This window comes from Monodon monoceros, unplaced genomic scaffold, assembly GCF_005190385.1.
Source record: "Monodon monoceros isolate NGI ecotype Baffin Bay Population unplaced genomic scaffold, NGI_Narwhal_1 Super_Scaffold_13, whole genome shotgun sequence".
In the NCBI taxonomy this organism is placed as follows: Eukaryota; Metazoa; Chordata; class Mammalia; order Artiodactyla; family Monodontidae; genus Monodon; species Monodon monoceros.
The window spans coordinates 78,550,542-78,567,815 of NW_021703769.1; the positions used below are offsets into that span (position 1 = coordinate 78,550,542).

General features: G+C 50.2%; 1 protein-coding gene across 6 annotated transcripts in view; it reads right to left on the minus strand.

Moving 5' to 3' along the window:
- The window catches only part of CUX1 (cut like homeobox 1), a 372,981-nt gene that overhangs the window by 98,082 nt on the left and 257,625 nt on the right, over positions 1 to 17,274 (minus strand). For all 6 annotated transcript variants that reach the window (XM_029219959.1, XM_029219960.1, XM_029219958.1 and 3 more), the window contains exon 9: positions 2,755 to 2,803. In XM_029219959.1, coding sequence (XP_029075792.1) covers positions 2,755 to 2,803 — 49 coding nt within the window. The remainder of the gene's footprint in view (positions 1 to 2,754; positions 2,804 to 17,274) is intronic.

The following is a 17,274-nucleotide window of genomic DNA, read 5'->3' on the forward strand; positions in this document are numbered from 1 at the left end:
TCTGGAACCTGAAATCTCTCCGAGGTCTGCCTGTACTAGTTATCACTCCCTCCCTCCCTTTCTCTCGTACATAAACAATTTTTTTAAATTAAAAAAAAAAAAGGAATTGTAAAATACAGTCACATAAAATATACCATCTTAACCATTTTTAAGTATACATTTTAAAGTAGTGTTAAGTACGTTCGCATTGTCGGGCAACCATCTCTAGAAATTTTCATCTTGCAAAACTGAAACTCTGTCCCCATTAAACACTGTAATTCCCCATTCCCCGTTCCCCCAGACGCTGACACCCACCTACCCTTCTTTTTTAAAAAAATTAATTAATTTTTGGCTGCGTTGGGTCTTTGTTGCTGTGCGCGGGCTTCCTCCAGCTGTGGCGAATGGGGGCCACCCACCACAGCTGCGGTGTGCGGGCCTCTCACTGCAGTGGCCTCTCCCGTTGCGGAGCATGGGCTCCAGGCACGCGGGCTTCAGTAGTTGCGGCGTGTGGGCTCAGCAGTTGTGGCTCGCGGGCTCCAGAGCGCAGGCTCAGTAGTTGTGCCGCACGGGCTTAGTTGCTCCGTGGCATGTGGGATCCGCCCGGACCAGGGCTTGAACCCGCGTCCCCTGCATTGGCAGGCGGCGTCCCAACCACTGCGCCACCAGGGAAGGGAAGTCCCTCCCACCGACCCTTCTACTACTCTCTGTCTCTATGGATTCGACGACCCTAGAGATTTCATGTAGGTGGAATCACACAGTCTGTTTTTTTGTGACTGGCTTAATTTTCCTTAGCATAATGTCTGCAAAGTTCATCTCTTTGTTTTCCCTTTTTTAAAAGAAATGTAAGCAGTGGAGAGACTTGTCCAAGGCCATCTATGGCCAGGAAGTACCGAGTGCGGACCTGAACCAACTGTCACCGTGGAGGCGGCACCTTTCTTCAGGGTCCTGTCTGGTGTCTCCGAGGACCCGGATCCACCCAGTGGCCTTCAGCACTTTGAGAAGCCCATCAACTGTGCCAAACGTCCTAGTACCTGGGGCCTAACTGGATGGAGCCTGACCACTTGATATGCACAGAGTCAGCTCATCTGTCTAACAAGCTAGAGCTTACCCCAAAGTGCCGCCAAAAGGGGAAGCAGGCCCGCGATGGGCCTGGAGGGAGGGAGAGAGTGGGGGAGTGGAAACTGAGAAATGCAAATGATAATCCCGTGACAGGGAAGGTTCACCAATAAGGTTTCTGCAAAGTTGAGCAATGCTCCTTGAGTAAGAACAAAGGGGCCAAACTAAATTAGTTTAGCAAATTAAGGTAAATAAATGCTTAGGCACCTCTGTGAGGTGAAGTGGAAGTAGTGCTTTAGGGCAAGGAGCTGAATGGGTGTATTTGGGACATAAAGAAAGGCCAAGTGAGCCCCCAGGCTCTATCCTTGTTTCCGAGTGTGGTGAATGGCACAGGCGCCAGGCCTGGCTCTGCAACTGACCGGCCACTGACCTCAGTTTCCTCATCTGTAAGATGGGAGTCATAACTACACTGACCTTGGTGGAAAACAGTGAGGTTTAAGTGACTTGGTTCGTGTGAAGTTCGGTACAATCGGTACAAAATAAGTTACTCGACAACGGTCAGCTCTTCTCACCGTGACCAGCATAGCTACTACACAAAGATGCTACCTCGGGTGATGCAGTCCACGCATCTCTACTGAGCAACCCCTGTGGACCAAGCCCAGGATCCTCAGGGGTGAGTCTGAGTGTGCAACACCGAACACACAAAGTCTTCCTTGAAGAAGAAAGGAATCCACACGTTCCATGATCATTCTTATGCATACACTGACTTTCATATTTTAATCAGATTTCAGGATATTTTCATGGGCCAAAGAATGGACAGGGCCGCTCTTTGCTGAGTGTCTGCCAAGGTCCGGGTTAGCAATGCCAGTCAGGGGGACAGGCACCCTGTGGGACCCTCACAAGGTGGAGAGCTGAGACCATGGATCCGAGAAAGATTTTCATCCCACGGGGCCACTGGAGGCAAACCGCTAAGCTTCCAAGTGCCTGGAGCGACCCAGCTGTAAAACTGAGTGGGGAGAGGCCACCACTGCCCCTGGCCTTCTGCGGCTGAGACACATAACCCAGCTCTGGCTGCTTCTCCCTGCAAATAAATAAACTAAAACGAGAGACCCCTCCCTTTTCAGAGCAGTAGCGCCATATGCTGAAGCAAAATGTTCTCCCGCTCCGCAGTCCTCGGGGAAGGGCGGGGCTCTGCAGGGCGGCCAAGTTTCCCAGGCAGCTGACTGTTTAGAGCCACTGGACGCCGTGTGCCTATTTCATGCCGGACACAGTGCTGGGGGTGCTTTGCGCAAAGCATTGTGACAACTAAGTATCAACCAAGAGGGGCTGTCAGCTGGCAGCCCTCTCCAGAGCAAGCGGCTTCATCCCGTCAGAAGGTGGAGAGACAGACTTTGCTACGGGGTAACGCATTGGTATAAACTCTATGGCATAACGGCTGTCACGGGAACAGAGCGGAGATTTAAGAGACGAATTAAGGAAAAGAAAAAGCATCACCACGGGATGCCTGGGATGCTGGGACCACGTCAGAGACTTTCCCAAGGAAATCACGCCTGGGACTTTTCACGTATTTCTCATGACATCAGAAAAAGCGTCAACGTCGACAGCTGTATGTGAAAGGTACAAGACTAACTGGCCTCCTAGCTTAGAGAAGCCTCTTGTGAGAGAACAGAAAGGGCTACGCTCTTGTGATTGCACGCCTGAAGCCATCAAACGTCCTACCTGGTTTGCTCTTTCAAGGTCCGTCATGATCATTTCAATTTCGTCGGCCCTGGGGAGGTGAGAGGGAGACAGCACGTTAGTCAGCGGCGAGGGAGGCTCGGGGGCCACCGCGGTTCCAACTCGGCAGCATGACCCACAGGCACGCAGGTCGGTGTCGGGGGAGAGGGGCCACGCAGAAGGGGACTCTGCCACCCATTGGGAGGAGGTGGGCTTGCATCGGCCGGAGAGCCCGCCTGCCCTTGAGGGGCGCCAGTCTCTTTGGGGAGACAGTGCCTCCTGCCAAGAGAGCAAAAAGAACTCTGAACAGAATGCTCTGGAAAAACAGAGGCGGCAGAGATGAATTCTCCTTGGGGGAGGGAATCAGGAAGGTTTCAGAGGAGGTGATGTGTGAACTGGGTTTTGAAGGATGCGTAGAAGTTTGCTAGGACCAAGAGAACCACAAGCAGGTGGGGGAGGTGGGAGGAGGCTGGGGACGCAGGCCGGGGGGCTCTGCAGTCTGTGCGATAAAACCACCTGGGTCTCCGTCATCCTCCCTCAGCCTGCTCACACACAGGGGGTTTCCAAGTGTTGTTTGTTCTTTCTCTTTTTTTCTGCTCTGAAAGTACTTTCTTGAGTAATTTGAAGGCACATATATGCTTCCAACACACAACAGCACGAGAGAGAGCGGAATGCTCAGAGTTCTACCGAGAAGGTCAGTTCCAAAAGTCTGTGGCAGGTTTGAACAGAACGCCCAGGGAAGTCACTGCCCCAGACGAGTCTTGATGACGGCCCCTGTGACGAGGAGGCCACGGCCGAGACTGCTGCCCGAGGAAGGTTCAGCCCACCCATGGAAGAGGGGGGGTGAATGTTACAGCTGCAGACCAGCAGTGGGCGTGTGCGCCCCCTCCTGCTGCGGCCACCTCATTCCACACCCCACGGGGACCTGAGCTGGCTCTGCCGCCTGCAGGACTGAGCTCCACCCCTCCCCGCCGGCCTCTCTGCCTGCTGAATCCCAATGGCTGCCCTTCTGGGCCGAGGCTCCTGCCCCCCTCCCACCCCCGCGGCCCTGTGCTCAGGCAGCTCCCACCACGTGGCGGGCCCTACATAGCCTGGATGTGTGCCGTCTGCCCCGTCACCCTCCACTCCTGGGAACCTCATCCCCTACTTCCACCCCCACCCCCCAGCCCTCCTCCAACCCTGCCAGGGGCTCCATCTCAGGAGGTAGCACAGCTCTCCCTCCCTGCCAGGGTGCGTCTCTTTCACCCTCATCCCTGCCGGCACAGGGCCTGGCATCAAGCTGGAGGCCAGGGTCCTGAATGTGGCCTGTCCTGCGACCAACGGGCCAGTGGGCCAGTCTACTCCCTGGGACAGGTTGGGGCACTCGGACGGGCCAACTCCAGGGTTCTTCTGCCCCCCAAACCTACTTCTCTGGTCTTGGCCATCCACCCTTAATATAGCGAGTGGGACAAACTACCCAGGCCCTGGCCGGTCCGGTTTTGCCATTTGCTGCATCGTGTGTTCTCTCCTCTGGCCCCGAGGCTTTTCCAGCCTTCACGGCGCCCTGGGATTCAAGGCCATCTCATCAACTCCCAGCAGCCCACACGGGGTAACAGATGCCTTGTGATCAGGTTCACCGATCGTCGTATCTGTTTGAAATAGTATCCTGCTTGCACACTCGTCCGGGAAAAGTCCGAAACAACTCATCAAATGGCCTAGTTAAACGAAGCTCTTTTTAGGACAACTTCGTGAAGCAGGCAGTGTCTCTAAGACAAACACCCAAACTGGGCCCCCGCAGAGAAATGCTGGGGGCCGGGGGCGGCTTCAATTACAAAACATCTTAATGCACCATGGCAAACAGAAACCTCCAAGATCTCAGAGAGAAACTGCCTTGACTCCAGAGGGTAAAACCATCACTGAAAGTGTTTGGTCTTCAAGTGACAGAAAAGGGGACCTGACGGCGGCCAGGACAGAAAGCTTTCTTGACAACCTGCTGATGGAGTGCAAATTTCATTGCGTATGAGAGGCAATCAAAAGTTAACAAACTTCTCTTTTAAGGCAAGTCACAACTCTTAAGTGAAGTTTTGAACTTTAATCAAACAGTTATGCACTATGTATTTACAAAGTCCAGATCTACACGGCCACCCGCCCAGCCTGCCGGCTGCTGGCGTCATCCGAGCACTCCCTCCCTCGGTCCGTGAATGTTTTCCGACCCCTACAAGCTCCCTGGCCCCGGCAGGGGCCGTGGGAAAGGCGCAGGCAGACGTGGCTCCTCCACAGCCCACCGGTGCCGCGTTTACAGAGGGGGACAGAAGCCCCCCCTCTTGGCTGCTGAACACCTGAAACGAGACCTCCAGGTGCCTCATCTTCCTTCTCTCTGGCGCACGTCAGGGAGCTGGTGGCCAGGGGAACGGCCTGGGCTGGGGGAGCAGAGATGCCGAGCATGGGGTCTCAGGGAGGGTTTTCCGAATCTCTCCTGTTGGGTCCTTCATGAGCCCTTTCGTCTTTAATTCTGGCTAATTTATCTTCGTCATTCAGATGTTTCTTCTGCTTGGTTGGGGTCTCCTACTATCTGGCTACTGTTGGCCCGCCTACTTCCGTCCTCCACGTCGTCCAACTTTTCCTTACATTTGCTATGTCCTGATCCTTTCCTGCTCCTTCTGGGCGGTTCTTCAACTTGACCCCCCTGTAGCTGTGCTCAACCTGTGATCTAGCTCTTCTCTCTGCTTCCTTAGTTTAGTTATTCTGTTCTTGATACCTGTCATTCCCACTCCGTTCATTATTAAAATTATTCCTTGGTTTTGCTTTATGTTTCCTCGAGTGTATTTCTCATGCTTATTTTGTACGTGGGGCCCATCTGTCTGTCTTCAGATCACATACGCTGATGGGTTTGGGGGTCTGTCTTCCAGAGAGGGGTGTTCTCCTCTGGGGCCTTGCTGTTTTCCCCGGGGGGTACCAGCTACTCTTCTTGGCAGTGTATATGGGGGGAGGAGGGAGGACAGAGAGGCAGCCCCGCTGTGTGTCTCTCAGGATGAATTGAAGGCACACAGCAGTGTTCAATGTCTTTTGCTGAGTGAAGAACGAGAGGCAGGGGATGACCCCCGGCCCCCGGAGTAAACACTGATAGCTCCCCTCCACCAGAAAAATCCTCTGGCCAGAGCTTCACCTTCAGTTCTCAGCATTAGGAGCAGGGGATCCCCCCGGTACAACTCCCCAACCTCTGCTCTGGAGATAAGGGGTAGAGATGTGGCTGCCTGGGGGCCCACCCTCCCCTGTTTTTATCCACCCCTCACTCCTTGCCTGGCCACTGCCACTGGCCATGGGGCCAGGACAAGGTCAGACACAGGCCTGGGCTAAAAAAGAGAGGGATTCCCAGGGGTCTGGCTTCACCTAGAGGCTAGACTGGCAAAGCCGGGACCTGCCAGGTCTGCGAAGTGGCATCCAGATCTGGCCAGGTCTAGGGGGCCTGGGTGGGCTTGAGCGCCTCCTCAGGTGAATGGTTTTCGATGGTCATTACAATGCTTAATATCCAGAAAACAATGTATCATCTCCAAAAGACGTCATGTCACTTATTAAAAATTAGTCACATTTAAACAGGAAGGTGTCTTCTTGGCAGTCTGAGGCAACCCCTGGAAATGAATTTCAAGTTTTTCTATCTTCTCATCAGTTTAACTTTGGTTACTAAGCAACTGCTAAGCTGACCAAAATATTGAATGTGATAACAAGTGCGGCCCTTACCTTTCATTACGAGAGCAAGTCTCATATTTCCAGAGCTGTCAGCCGATAATGCCCACACTGAGCCCTGCTGTTACAGAGTCGGGCAGTTCAAAACCAGGTACCCTGGCGACTGCGGGGCCCAGAGGGGCTGCAGTTCCCCTTCACGGATGGGACCAGAAGCCCCGGAAGGAGGCAGTGGAAGGAAGCAGGGATGCAGTGGGTGAGGAAAAGTTCAGATGATCATTTTAAAAGTCTGTAGGCTCGTGATTCCCTTTCCCAAGGGGCACGCTTTTTAAAAGGTGAGCGAAAAATACAACTGGCTGGGTACTGAAATGTGATCAGGGCTTCTGGAGACGGGCCGACCCGCCGGTGCTGGCTGCATTTTAGAACCCGTCTGCCACCGGGCCTGTACGACCCACTTCTCGCCAAACTGCTGCTCGCACCCGCCCCTCAACAGCACGACTCCTACCAGACGGCTGCCCCCAATAAGTAACATGAAAGCGCGCAGAGGTTAATACGGCCGACTCTAAACGTTATCTGAAAAGTACAGCGATGAGTTAAACGGCACGTGCTTTCACAGCAGGATCGTCAACAAGACTCCGAGGGGTTTTTCATTCTTTTCATTTCGCAGGCTCAACTACCACGTCAGGATCTGGAGCCTGACATTAGTCTAAATCATTTATTTTCCAAAGTCCGTAATAACCACAGGTATTGTTTGCTCAGCAGAACTATTTATTATAAAGACTTAGTTCTCTCACCTTTTTATGAGCTGACAGAACAGTTTTCACTGATCTATTAACCTGTGCGCTCTGCTCTGGCTTCAAGCCGCGGGTCATTTTGGCCTGGGCTGGAATGTGCAGTTCATTCGATCGGTGCCCCACAGATCATTCCAGGGTATTCTCTGGGCTGGCATGTGATTTTTATGAGGAACTTTTTTAAAAGGACACGGCCAAGGCCAGCGGCCGGGAAATCGTATCCACGATGGAAACCCTGTATTTCCTTTCACACTAGCCTCCCGAGTGCTGAGGGATGGCACCAGGGCAAGGGTGGGGCATATTTCAACCCCAAACAATCTTACGACATCGGGAGCTGTTAAAACAAAGTACGTCTACAAGGCAGTTGAAAAAGCGTCCAGGGCGACCTTCAAAGGTCAGTGTACCTTCTTGGACCCAGGTCAAGAGCCAGTAGTCTCAGTACTAGATTGTAAAGTTCTTAGGTATCAAAAGAAGAAATATGTGGAATTCCCTGGTGGTCCAGTGGTTAGGACTCCACGCTTCCACTGCTGGGGGCACCGGGTTCGATCCCGGGTTGGGGAACTAAGATCCCGCAAGCTGCGAGGCACGGCCAAAAAAGGAAGACTATCTAAAGATTAATTCTCCCTGCTTTAAAAACAAACAAAAAATTTCAGTATGTTTGGTAAAGCAAATGCTCCCTCCACCACCGGATGCTGCGTCTGACGCCCGGGCCGTCAGGAAGGCGGGTCACTTTCCAGGTGGGACTCTGAGCCCCAGAAGCAGGGCTCACTGGACGGCGTGCAGAAAGAGCAGGTGGGAAAACGAAGAGAAGGAGGCAGAGGACCAGGGGTGAGGAAGGTCTCTTGGCTATGGGACTGGAATCCCCTTGATGGGGGGCGGGGTCCGAGCTCCCAGGTGCCAGGTTGGCAGTGCACTGGGCAATGGCATTCGCCCTATCGGGAGCACACGGGACAGAGGACGCACATGCCAGGAGCTCAAAGACACGAGACCCTGTAACTGCCTGCTCAGGGTAGGCGCAGGGAGGTGAAGGCGCCCAAGGAACTTTGGTCCAGTGACAGCCCAGACAAAGGGACAGTGGGCTTTGCAAACAGGAGGAGAGAGCCTCTTGGAGAAGTGGACATCTGGTCTGCATCCTGGAGGACGAGTTTGCTGGGTAGAGAACACCAGACCACAACGCGGTGGGGGCCCTTCAATCTTGTGTTTCCATGGCGTCCAGCCCCCCACCCCCTCCCCGTCCATCATGACAGGGCAGCCTCTTTCTGCCCCTTCTATGCCTCCTATTTCTTTCTCTCGTGATGGCAGAAGCCATGCAGAGCCCTGTCACACAGCGAGGGTGACAGTGGAAACCCTGCCTGTTGTCCGACGTCACGGGCAATGCCTCCAATGGTTCACCGTCAAGCATCTCGCTCATTTTGGACTTTAGATACATATGTTTGTATTTGTTAATGTGACAGCCAACTGTTCCTATGTTATTGAGGCTTTTTAATAGAAGGCAGACATTGATTTGATTAAGTACCTTTTAAGCATTTATGGAGCTAATTAGCTGGTTTTCCTCCTCTGACTCGCTGAAAAGGCAAATTATACTGACAGTCACCTGCTTCCGTTTGGTTGTGGGTATTATGCATTTATCGTGCTCCTGAGTTCTATCTGCTAGTATTTTGTTGAGCACTTTTTCCCCATAAGTATTGATAGATGAGACCGGCCTCTCGTTTCTTTGGTCTCCTCTCTGTCAGCTAGTCACACAAAAAACTTGGAAGGCATTTCCTTCTTTCCATGGACAGAGTGACGCTGTCACAGGCTGGATGCCGTTACTCTATAAAACCTGAACCCACATCCCACCTGTATGGTCTCAACACGTCGCCTGGCAGGCGAGGCGAGCCCCACGGAGTCTGCACCCAGGCCTGGCTCCCCTCGGCCGCCTCCCGCCGTCGTCCCCAGGCCCGCGGTGCCTGGGCCCCCACCTCCCCTCCCGGTCTGCGGCCTCCTCTGCCTGCACTTGACTGTCCTGCTCTCTCCTGGGGCAGGGCTCACAGCCAGTCTGCCCTCGATGGCGCGGTGGGCTCCATGAGCTGTTCCTTGGCCCCCTCCCTGCTGGTTAGACCCAAAGTGTCTTCTGGGCCAGGATCCCTGCAGGGAGCAGAACCCACTAGAGAACTACCTCCCATCAACACCTCACTCCTCTTCCAGCTTCGTTTCCCACTTTTCCAACCCTCCAGTCTTTCAGACAAAGAGGCCTAAGTGCAGGACTGCTTCTTCAGAGCTGCTGAGCCGGGGTTGAGCCTTCACCCTCTGTTAGTGACACGCATTCCGTGCATATCTCCTTTGGTGGCCCAATCAGCATACACCCTTATGGGTTCTTCACTCTTATTCTGTTCCTTGAAGCCACCACACTTGCCTGCACGTCTGTCCCCTCTGCTGAGATCCCCATGGGGGGCTGCTGTCTACATCCGGTCCTCAGCTCCAGGGGCCGTCGTCCTCTGAGGGTCTCCCGGCAGCCCTGCCCCGCATGGTCCGCTCATTTATTTATTTATATATATTTTTGCGGTACGCGGGCCTCTCACTGCTGTGGCCTCTCCCGTTGCGGAGCACAGGCTCCGGACGCGCAGGCGCAGCGGCCATGGCTCACGGGCCCAGCCGCTCCGCGGCATTGGGATCTTCCCGGACCGGGGCACGAACCCGCGTCCCCTGCATCGGCAGGCGGACTCTCAACCACTGCGCCACCAGGGAAGCCCTGCTCATTTACTTTTACTGCACTTATTCCTGCCTCTGAGTATCTTGTTCAGATATTGATGACGTGTTTATTCACGGCTGTGATCCCAGAGAACACAGCAGGCGCTCCCTAAATCCTGGCTGATGAACGATGCAGACCTGCGACGCCTTTGCTTCCTCAAGTCCACCCGGCGTGTGACAGGCAACAACTCACTGGCTGGTATTTTATAAATTTATTTATTTTATTTTATTTATTTTCGGCTGCGTTGGATCTTTGTTGCTGCGCATGGGTTTTCTCCAGTTGCGGCGAGCGGGGGCTACTCTTTGTTGTGGTGCGGGAGCCTCTCATTGCGGTGGCTTCTCTTGTTGCGGAGCACGGGCCCTAGGCATGCGGGCTTTAGTAGTTGTGGCTCGCGGGCTCTAGAGCACAGGCTCAATAGTTGAGGCTCTAGAGTGCAGGATCAGTAGTTGTGACGCACGGGCTTAGTTGCTCCGCGGTATGTGGAATCTTCCCGGACCAGGGTCCGAACCCGTGTCCCCTGCATTGGCAGGCAGATTCTTAACCACTGCGTCACCAGGGAAGTCCCTGGCTGGTATCTTAAAGAGCAGAAAGTATAGGGCTCTTTTGCCAAATTGTAAATATGACTTTCAAGAAAAGAGTCTGTAAGTTGTTTTGGCAGAAGAAAAATAATTCGCTTTTCTTACCACTTTTTGTAGCCCTTGAAAAAGAGGCAACACTCTCCCTGGAAGAAAAATTATATATAGACCCAGGTCCATGGGACTGTGAGCTCCCGGAGGGCAGGGCCATCGGCCTAACTCCCCGATCCTCCCCGTGCCCACGGAGCTGGGTGCAAATCGGACTCAACACAGGTTGGCCGGGGAGGCAGGAGGAGAAAGCATCATTTGTGGAAGGGTTTTCTTGACAACCTCCAGCTGTATGATTGGTCCTCTCTCTCATTTTCCACCCGCGTGAAGCCACCTCTGCTTGGGGGGGGGTGAAGCTAACCTGGCATCCTTCCAAGCCCCTGATCCAATGTGTCACCCAAGAGCCGATCTTCCCTCTCTGATCAAATCGAGGTCTAGGCAGAGACGGTTGTAGAGCTTGACTGCTACGTCAAACCCTCTGAAAACAGTGGTTTCTACTCTTCTTGGAAGTGAAACTGTATCGAGAGACAGTTAAATGGCCAGAAGGTCACCTCTGCCTGCTCAGAAATTAACCACAATTTATTCCTTTTTATGACCATCATATTTAAATGTAAATGATACAAGTAACAGTTAAAATCAATGTTTGTTAAGCCTCATCAACCCCGAATGGGAAGAAAATTTCCCTTCTCACCCCACTATTTAACTGACTTGTTTACATGAAATAATTTAAATAAAATCCTACTTTGGTTTAATCTGAGTCTCTAGCTGACCAATGAAGTGGTCTGCTACTGCCCACATGGGGCAAATTTCCCACCTGTGCCAAACCAACAGGGCAGCTCCAGCAGGCTGGTCACTCCCTGAAGTATGACCCTGGTGTGATCAGAAACAGCCCGTGACCATCACTCAGGCTTCAGTCCTCTCCGGGCAGGGACCCAGGACAGCTGTGGCCGGAGAGTTAGTTTACAAGCTGCTGCTTCCGAGATCATGGAAGCCTCTTGGGATAAGCGTCTGGATTACTCTTCGATGCTTTTCGCCATTTCTCTAACATTCTCTAAAACCGTTGCTCTAAAAGCAATGGGGAGCAGGCTGGATGTGAAAATCCTTCTCTTCCCTTAAATCAAGTGCCATGAGGTCCTAAGTAGGATGGAGTGACTGGAGGTAAAATCAGGGAAACCAAGGGCTAGAGCCGCCAGAGTGTGGCTGGCACCGCAAACGGGCCGGACTCTCCCCCACTGCCTTCTGGTCCTTTGACCTTGGGCAGATCGGGGCGCGCGACAGCCATCTGTACGGGAGGAATAATGTGGACTTTCTCAAAGAAACTGGCACGAGGCTAAAATAAAAGTACTGATGGAGAGTAAAAAAAAAAGCAAACTTCGTAAACCCACGCACATATTCATTATTATTGTCGTGCACGAAAATCAGGATCTTTCTCTTCTGGTCAGAGCTAATTTTCAACACCCAAGACCATTAGGTGATAATCAAGACCACCTAGGAAGTCGGTTCTGCCCCCAATCTCCAGCCTCAATCTGATCAGACCTCTAGGTTCAACTACAAACTCGCAGGAATGAGAAGACAGAGGAATAAGCTAAACTACATCTGGGGATGCCAAGGGCAAGATCTAGACTGTGGGAAACTCTCCAGGACAAGTGAGCTGGTTTCTTTTACAAATAGATTGAAAGGAAAAGAAAAAGAGACGGAGGGAGATCTATAGGATGAATGAGACTTAAAGATATACCAACCAATCGCAATGTGTGGGTCTTATTTGGATCCTGACTCCAAACAATGAAAAAAGTCCCATTTATGATGCTTAGGGGTAATTTGAAATTTCAGTATTGATGATATTAAGAAATCATTTTTTTAATGTGATAATAGTATGGTGGCTATATTAAAGAGTCCTTAATGTGAGGCTCTACACGCGAAACCATTTAGAGGTGAAAGGAAAGGATTCTTGAAGAAGCCTCAAGATAAAATGGGGGTAGGGGTGGGGACAGGAAGGCCAGGAATGGGATGACTGGGATCGCCCAGTAGGCACCTAGGTGCTCTGTCCTCTACTGTCTGTTGGAAATTTAACATAATAAAAAGTAAACAAACAAACAAAAGTATAAGGTGATAAAAAAGCATAGACCATCACAGTTTTGTGTCTCTCCATCAGCGCTTGTCAACTATAAAGTCGGTATGTATGACGTGGACCACCGTTTGCACAGAAATGAGGTGACAGGCAGGCCTGTGCCTGGGAGGAGGCTGCAGAGGGCCCCCTTGGAAAGAATAGCGATTAGGAGTACTTTGCTAATCTTAGTCAAGTCAGCTAACCTCTCAGAATCTCAGTGTATTCATTAAAGAGGAGGAAAAACAACAGGCACGAAAAGCCCATCTCTGCAAAGAGAACGTGATTGAAAAATCATCCATGGATACTCTTCTCTGATACAGAAAATGTGGATCCTGGAGGGGACAGCCGAGTCCACCCTTCATCCCACTGCGAAAGGGGCTCTCAGGAGGAGCTGCTTCCATGAGGGCTCTGGAGGGAACCGAGGCAGCCACCCTGAGGGCCCGGACCCCAGGAGCTGGCTGATGGTTTTGGGAGTCTTGGGCACAGGACGTGGCCAGCAGGGCTGCGGGCCCAGGTTGCTGCTTCTTTCCTCCAGATTTTGACGAAATGTTTCGGAAGGGCTGCTGGTGCGCCACCTACACGTATTTTTCAAGCTCTCCTTCACATATTTAGTGTAAAGTTTGTCAGCATGTCTTTCTGGCAGCTGGAGAACTGCCTGCCCCATTTGAGCTTCTGCTCTTTCAAAACTGCCTTTCAGATTCCGTTTCCCTTTCCCTGTCGACTTAACCTGTAAGCGCCCTGCCTCTGGCCGACAGGTGCCTCTGATGCTGGGCATCGAACCTGCTGCTCTTAACGCCTCCCGCGGGACAGGGGACGTGCCACCACCACAGGTGGACACCGCTCGGATTTCACAGGTGGGGAAACTGAGGCCGGGGCCGAGTGGTGACCAAGGAGCTCAAGGTTGCAGCGAGTAGCGGTCTAGGTTAAGAACGCTGCTTTTACGCCCGAATGCGAGGGATTCTAATTACCCCCTTTCTCCCCTAAGTACTACTTGATAGGGACTGTTAAGAAAAGGTTGGGTGGCAGAGAAGCTAAAACTAAGAATAAGAAAAGCTCTCCAACTGCATTCTAGTTATTACACTCTGGTCCCTTCCCCTCCAAGCCTAAGGCCGAGATGACTTCCTGGGCCCATCTAGAGGCTCGGGCTGTTCTCTGATCACACCTGCACCCCGGGGCCTTCTGACTACCCATCTCCTGCTGGCCCTTCAAAGCTGCTTCCAGAGCCTCCCCTCCACCTGGTCTTTCCCCGGTCAATTCAGTGCTCAGCTCACCTGTGGCTTCGGAGGCCCTCGCAGCATCTGTCCACAGCCCCTGCCCCTTAACTGCCCTGCACTTAAGGCAGCTGGTGGTTTGTCTCCTTCCCCCCGCAGGGCTGGGAAGTGAAACTGGAGAACCAGGCGGCCAAAGGCAGCAGCGCATCCCGAGGAAAGACGGCATCCTTCCTCTTCCTCTCATTGGCACCGAAAGTCTGCATTTCGGCAGCATAAGTGCTTTTTTTAGGGCAACTTGAGAATGAATAATTCAGCGGTTCCTCTTCTACTTGTGAAGTGTTAGACAAACAATTCAGACGGGGCCAGACTTGCTGGCCCCACAAAGACCGTCCCTTCCCTTTGGTCTGACATCATCGGATTTGGCCATGAATCTCTAAGAACACCCTCCATCCTGTCTAATCACTAAAACACCACAAAGGAAGTTCACAATACTTAGACATAGGGAAAAAAATAGCAAGGTTAACTGCAACATAAAGTTTTCCCTCGTTGCCAAGCAAACAGTACATCAGGGCGTCACAGGAACACTGAACTCTGAAAATCCTATGCGGGGAATGTCTTAGTCACATCAGGTTATTGAGTCGTTGAGCTTCTAATTCAAATCCAAGCCTTAAAGAAGTATCTTCCCCGTGGAACTCTAAGCCCGAACTCCCAGGTTTTGCTCTGACAGCCTCATCGATTCTGTGTCTTGTATTAAAGGTACCTGGAATACTTTTTGGACGTAGGTGTGATGAAAATTTGAAGTTAAACAAACAAACAACCTTCCTGGTTTTATTAGAGAACTCATTTTGGAAGGATTCTTACTGGACAAGTCAAACCCTCTTCCATACATTCATGGTTGGTTGGAAACTTCAGTGGATAGAACCCCGAGGACCCTCGGTCGGGAAGACACAGTCAGCAAATAACTGTCTTACAGCTCAGCTAGCTGTGCTCGTGACCACTGAGGTACAATGCCGCTGGGATTCTGGGCAGGAAATCGGATCCAGTCACTTTCCAAATGACGAGGTAGGCCGCTCCCTGGCTTTAATCCTTATGGAAGGACCCAGGTGGTATATTTCTGAGTTTAGGAAAAGTTAAACAATGCGATGATAAGAACGTATCTCTGTTTGTGCTTTGGGGTCTGCCTGGCAAGCCTCAAGTTTGTGCAAAGTATTTACTGTATGCCAGGGGATAAAGGATGCTTATCACTATAGTTGACAATCCTGCTAAGCGGTAGCTGCTTTGTGAAGGCAATAGAAGATTCTTGGAAAATCCAAATAACTTTAAGGAATTCACCAGCAGGAATGTGTAGGTTCAGAGTATTCTATAAAGGACTGTGTCTCACTGCAGAGGGAGGTGGTGAGGTTAATGTAGTGAAATGTAACTCGCTGCTGTGCGTGACATATAATGCAATAAGGGTACAGTGCGGTAAGAGACTTTAAAATAAATATATGGCTTTTAGAAGGTTTCAGAAGGGCTCAATCGTTCTGCATCTGACACTCAATTTCAGTAAAAAGAGGGGACCTGGAGCAGGGCTGGACTGGAAGGTTCAGGACATTCAGAGAGTCAATTAAGCTCTGTGGTCCATCTTCCTTAAATAGATCAGAAAGTTTATGACAGAGATGCTGTGAATTAGAAAAAAAAAAAAAAAAGAGGATTAAGAATAAAGAAAAATGTTAAGAGAAGAGTGATACTGGTAAATGTAACTAGGCCAAACTCACCTATAAAAATAAAATACACATCTGAAGAAAATCCTAAACCTAACAAAATGTTGGAGAAACACACTTCAAGTAAAGAGGAAATGATTAACTAGATTTTTCCAAAAGGCTACGGTAAGGTTTTAAAGCCACACTAACCAATGTTGTATGTAGCAAAATAACATTACAGAGAAAGAAGTCATACTAAGAGGCACAGTAAACAATAAAACACCACAAGCTGGAACTTGTCTTAAGTCACAAGGCGAGAAAATCTATAAAATACATAATATAAAAATGGAAAGAAATGCAATATATAGAAGTATCATCCTACTAGAAAACGAACTACACCATATGATGTAGGTAAGGGGTTCCAGTCACATGGAACCCGAAACCCAGGTCACATCTGAATTTAAACGGGGATCACAAGAGTGCTGGGTCTCACACAGGACAGACACTTAAACCAAGAGCCTCCACTGCTCTCCACAGACAAATACGAGAGATGCCCAGGAATGAAAGATGAAGATCAGATATCCTGGCTGTCACAAAAGCACAAAAATTCACTACTTGTAGGTAATATGGTCACATGCTCACCAAATCCAAGGGATTCACTTGAGCAAATGGGCACAGATGACCCAAGAATTCAGCAGAGTCCCACGTTTTTTGGTAAAGACAAAACACTAAGCTCCTATGTACCAGTAATAAATATCTAGAAAATGAAATAAAAGACTATCTCATCTACAACAGGGATACAAATATTAAACATGTGGGAATTAAGACAACATGGTATAAATTCCATCTATATAAAATCAAATTACAAAGAAATTTGTACAATTACAAAGAAATTCTTTGCTAGTGGCAAAGAAAGCTAACGATGACATTTACTAGTTGCGGTTGCGTTAAAGATAAATAAATGTAAGTTTAGCTCCCAAGTTGATTTATAAAACTTGGTAAAATGACAAGATGCATATAGGAAAATTAGGTGACCCCAATAACAGTAAACTAATTGTAGGTATTAAGCTAGAAAACAAAGAAACATTATTAAAACAGTTTGGTACTTACGAGAATGAAAAGTCAGATCAATGGAATGAAATTTCAGACAGAAATCCAGAGACACATGTAATCACTTACATCTGATTTGTCCAAAGTTAAATACTGAAGGGAGGAATCATCAACATTATTGGGCAAACTGAGAATTAGTATGAAGAATAATAAACAGACACATACCTTAACCTCATATGCTATAAAAAAATTCCAGGTTAAAGATACAATAAATCATAAAAAAAACATAAGAAAATGGATTGGGAAGGAAAGACCATTTATTATTATTATTTTTATTTTATTTTATTTTTATTTTTATTTTTTTTTGCGGTACGCAGGCCTCTCACTGCTGTGGCCTCTCCCGTTGCGGAGCACAGGCCCCGGACGCGCAGGCTCAGCGGCCATGGCTCACGGGCCCAGCCGCTCCGCGGCACGTGGGATCTTCCCGGACCGGAGCACGAACCCGTGTCCCCTGCATCGGCAGGCGGACTCTCAACCACTGCGCCACCAGGGAAGCCCCCATTTTCTTTATTGAAACCATATTAATAATGATTAACAACAAGGTTGATGGGACTTATCTCATATATTTATACTACTGAACAATGAAATCACTGAAACTCAAAAGAAAA